This window comes from Branchiostoma belcheri, unplaced genomic scaffold (assembly GCF_001625305.1).
Source record: "Branchiostoma belcheri isolate BF01 breed outbred unplaced genomic scaffold, Haploidv18h27 scaffold28, whole genome shotgun sequence".
In the NCBI taxonomy this organism is placed as follows: Eukaryota; Metazoa; Chordata; class Leptocardii; order Amphioxiformes; family Branchiostomatidae; genus Branchiostoma; species Branchiostoma belcheri.
This window is the reverse complement of record NW_017803887.1, coordinates 169,728-174,715: the sequence shown is the minus strand read 5'-3', so window position 1 is coordinate 174,715 and position 4,988 is coordinate 169,728. Positions and strand designations below refer to the sequence as shown.

At 42.4% G+C, this 4,988-nt stretch overlaps 1 protein-coding gene across 1 annotated transcript in view; it reads right to left on the bottom strand.

Moving 5' to 3' along the window:
* Positions 1–4,988, bottom strand: part of LOC109472730 (peroxisomal membrane protein PEX14-like) — a 6,972-nt gene that overhangs the window by 1,197 nt on the left and 787 nt on the right. Inside the window, 7 exon segments of the mRNA XM_019772581.1 lie at positions 289–406; positions 888–985; positions 1,887–1,989; positions 2,361–2,455; positions 2,870–3,001; positions 3,186–3,270; positions 3,546–3,593. Coding sequence (XP_019628140.1) covers positions 289–406; positions 888–985; positions 1,887–1,989; positions 2,361–2,455; positions 2,870–3,001; positions 3,186–3,270; positions 3,546–3,593 — 679 coding nt within the window.

Below are 4,988 nucleotides of genomic sequence, written 5' to 3'. Positions count from 1 at the left end.
GGAAGAAAAATCATATTAAGCACTAGAGAGGTAACATTTGCAAAACAAATGCATAATGTTTACCTTCCTTCACATATGGTCTGCTCTGTTAATTCTTACTCAAACACATTCACATATATGGTTAGACAGGAGTCTAAAAAACTCCTGCTATAAAATTGCAACATGATGTAACCCAACACCAGTTACCATGGTGACAGACGTCTGGTCCGGGTCATTGACCTTATTTGTTCAGAGAAGGGGAGGAAGAAGATGTGTATTTCTGTGTCTTCCTCCTCTTCCCTTTACTACATGTATAGTGATCTGTCAAATATTTTGTTACCTACCTACTGAGGAGCAGACCCTTGAGAGAAGTAATCTCAGCCTTCAGCTCACTCACACTCTGGCTCTCAAACACTCGTGCTGTGGACTGAGAAAAAGTGAATGTTAGTACAGCGAATGTACATATATTCAATATTGCTAGTCTTATTCTGTCTTGTCAATGCAACAATATCAGTCTTAATGATCTGTTATGCTCCATTTGGCACTTTTCATCTTCTTGCTGAAATTTGTATTGGTTACAAGGTTAGGCAGCAGGGAAAAGGTTAATATTATCTGACTTGTACCTGTAGTATATTTGCCTACCTTGAATGTTAGTACATTGAATGTACATGTTGCACATACTAGTATATCTGACTTGTACATGTATCTGACTTGTACTTATAGTATGTTTGCCTACCTTGAATGTTAGTACAGTGAATATACATACATTTGTATATTCAATATCGCTAGTCTTATTTTGTCTCGTCAATGCAACAATATCAGTCTTAATGATCTGTTATGCTCCATTTGGTGATCTGTTATGTTCCAAAGGTTAATATCTGACTTGTACCTGTAGTATGTTTGCCTACCTTCCCAGCTGCCAGTTCCATGGAGATCTCCTGAACCCTGTCTGACTGTTTGGTTAGCGCCTGCTGAACCACTCCCATGGAGGTCTGCAACTCACCAACTACAGCAGGTGTACAATCATACATGATATCAGCAACTAAAACTACATGACATTGTAGCATTACATTGGTGTAATCCCAACTCAACTACAGCAGGTGGAGAGAGTTACACATGGTACAGGGCTCAAAACTGGTAAAATTGGAGCGTATCTTGACAGTTCATCTGTGTTGGTAGAAGTCATTATGAAATGAGTTTGAACTCCTATAGCCAACACAAAAAGTTGGTCTCACCCAAATTTTTGACTGTACAACTCCAATCTTGTCAAGCTAAGGAATGACAAAAATTGGAGCTGTGCAGGTATTTCTGATGTCTACCTGCACCTAGCCTGCACTGGTCCATGTACTGGGTATATACAGGTTAGTGCAGGTAAAATTGTGCAGATATTTCTGATGTCAACCTGCACCTAACCTGCACTGGTCCATGTACTGGGTATATGCAGGTTAGTGCAGGTAAAATTGTGCAGATATTTCTGATGTCAACCTGCACCTAACCTGCACTGGTCCATGTACTGGGTATATGCAGGTTAGTGCAGGTAAAATTGGAGCTGTGCAGGTATTTCTGATGTCAACCTGCACCTAACCTGCACTGGTTCATGTTCTGGGTTTATAATATAAATCATATACATGTAGGCGTATGTGGAATTTCCCTTGCTTGCATGAACTGTTACCTCTTCTGACATGACATAAAATAAACAATGGCAATGGTTTCTGAACAGTTTTAAGTTAATTTATTAGGAAGTACACTGTATGATCCATACTTCCTAAATTGAATGTGGTGCTGGTAAAATTTGTCTGGTGCAGGTAATAATCAATGTTCCAGTGCAGATGTAAAGAAATGCAGGCACATCAAAGGATATTGAAAAAACAAATCCCCAGGGAATGATTCCTGGCAGCTGTACTCACCTGTTTTGTTGACAGAAGCGCTGAGCTCAGTCACTGCTGCTTCTATCCTCTCCAGTCTCTGTCTTTCCTCCTGTCTGGTCTTCCACAGTGGCACCAGGTATGCCTGGAACAATCAACGTATTCAGTTGAGTTGTAATATTCTTAACTTTAACTGCAAAATGGGTTTCTTAAGCTGGTGAAAAAAAGCACAAAATACCCCTGCATATGCAGGTTAGTGCAGGTAAAATTTGAGCTGTGCAGGTATGCAAAAATAGTATTTCAAGCCCTGCACTGGAAATATGGATTTTACCTCATCTAATAACATGCCAAAGAAACAAAAACAGGTAAACTGACATCTAACCACAAAACTGAGATGAAAATTTGATTGAGTGAGTGAGTGAGTGATTGCCATACCTGGAAGAGTCTGTACAGTCCATATAACGCCCCTCAGTCAGTGAGTGAGTGAGTGAGTGAGTGAGTGAGTGAGTGCCGTACCTGGAAGAGTCTGTACAGTCCATATAACGCCCCTCCCACCAACACAATGACAGCTCCCATGTCCCGCCATTTGGACCAGGGAGACACTGGAACAACTGCCAAGGGGACAGGAACACAACTTGTTTTCTTTTCATTCAATCTTGGTGCCTATCTTGTGAAAGCACAAAGTTGTACTACTAGTTCCAAAAACTGTAAGTCTTCAAATATTTTTAATGCGTGCAATGCAGGTGGCAAAACAAAAAACATTCTGGTACTGACATTTAATGCCATTTCATAGCACATTTTCATAATCATTTCATACTTAAAGCCCCAAAACAAACTGCAGCTGCATTAGAAGTCCCACCATAAATAGTTAGAACCAGCCTACAATACAAATAGTAAAATTGACTTGAACTTGTATTGGATGCTTTTAAAATTGGATAGCGATGAATATTTCAAGCATAAACTCAAAGATACCACAGACTCTTGAATTCCTGGTCAGAATGTACATGTTACAGTACAGTACTTACTAACAGGTGGTTGTAGAGGTACAGGGGCTGTGGACTGTGCCACTTGTGCAGGAGGTGGGGGTGGAGGGTTGGTTTCATCGGAAGCTGTCCCTGACTTCTCTATTGCCAACTGGATTTCTTCATTTGTCAGCCCTAAAAAGGTAAGAAAAAGAAAAGAAATATGTACACCTGCAGTGAACATGGAGTTGTGTTATCTTGCTTCTGGTATATGGCAAATCCCTAGTCACAGCGCCAACTAGGGATCATTTGGGAAAATGCAGCTCCAACAACAAGCAAGGCAATCAGAGATAGAAGACTTCACGATATCAGTACAAACCTTTCTTTTGTAAGAACGCTCTCCTCTGAGCAAATGCACTCTGTCTGACTCTGGGATTCTGTAGAAATTTCACTGCAGTTTCAATCTGGAACAGGGGGAACATTGTTAAAATTATTACATGGTGTGGACAATGAACTACACAACAACTTGGGCAGAGTTCTGGTCATTCTGGCTTTTTAAGCCTCTTTATTTGATATCTTTAACTGTATCTAGAGGTATTCAGTATACAATTATGCTGAACCCAAACACACACAGGCACCCAGCCAGACACACACAAATAGCACCAAACATAACCTTCTTCTAAGCCAAGGTAAAAATAGCATTTTTAATTCCCAGGCAGATTTCCTGGCTGATTCGTACCATCTGCTGTCTTGGCTCTGGGTTCAAGGGTACGTCTGAGGGAGAGCCCTGTGGGATGACAGAAAAACAACAATTGTTTAACCCAGCTGGTAGACTAGTACAATGGCTTCCTACTGGGAGACGTAGAGTAGGACGTCCTTATACTACACTTTTGTCCATGTTACTAAATTGTTAGAGAGAGACACTAGTCTCGCAGGGACTGCATTAGTGTCTGCCATGAGAGATAGGACATACTGGAGTAACTTTATCAAGTGTATCTCACCGGATTAGTATAATCCGGAGGCATGATGATGATGATGAACCCAGCTACCAGCTTATACAGTAGCCTGAGTGCCAGACCCACAGCACACTGGACTCAAGTTGGGACACTAGGATAACTTTGCTGGTCAGTTGGTAGCGCCTACAACCCCCCCCCCCAACTGTTACAGTTTCATGGTTTCCAGCACGTCAGCAGAATGTACTGCTCCTGCACAGAACCCCGTATTTTCGCGGTTTTCCTTGGATTTTTGGTCACCGTTGCATCAGAATTTTGCCTGTTGCAGACGGTATCTTTTCCAACACAACATTTGAAAACTACTGTCGGAATGCTAACCTTATATGAGCAAATACAACCTTATATGAGACGTTCTGCCGAAGTGCTATGCACAATACATTACGGGTTTTGCGCAGGTGCAGTACGCTCTGCCGACGTGCTGTGGTTTCCTGATGTCAAATATTTACACACTGCGTGTAAGGTGAATAACCTTAAGAGCGTAGGGTCAATGTCCTTCTGTCCAGGAAAGCCTCTGTCACCAGCAGATAAAACTAACCTATTAATGAACCCAACATTTCATATCTGCTCCTAGGATCCTCTGGGAATGTAAGTTGTAGGAGTTGCTTGGATGCCAGACTCATAGCACACTAGGCCCAAGTTATCCTAGTGTCTACACACAGACTGTTGATCATGACCTATGACCCACTAAGGGACTGTACGATATTTACCGGGGAGGGGGGGCCGGTCGTCCGGGGGTAGCGTAAAAAATTTTTTCCTAGGCCCTCCCCCCAGGTCAAAAAAAATTTTCCTAGGCCCTCCCCCCGGCTCAAAAAATTTTTCCTAGGCCTCCCCCCGGCGTGAATCATAGAGAGTGAAATTTCGTATGGGGAGGACGAGATTTTGATTGAAAATTTACCCCGCATGAAGCGCCGAAGGCGCGAGCCATCGCGCCGCAGGCGCCACTAGAGCCCCGAGTACGGCCCGGCTTTTTTGTCATGTCCCCCCGGGAAAATTTTGAATTTCAACCCATGTTTTGCATGTTGAGGGGCAAATTTGGCAGCACAAATTTCGCTGGTACATCGAGCTATAAATTTAAAGTCGGTATTAAACGGTATGGTCAGTCAGTGTAATCGAAATAATCCTCTATCTAGCCTACCTTTCGTCCACGAACTTCTTCCGCGTCAATTTTA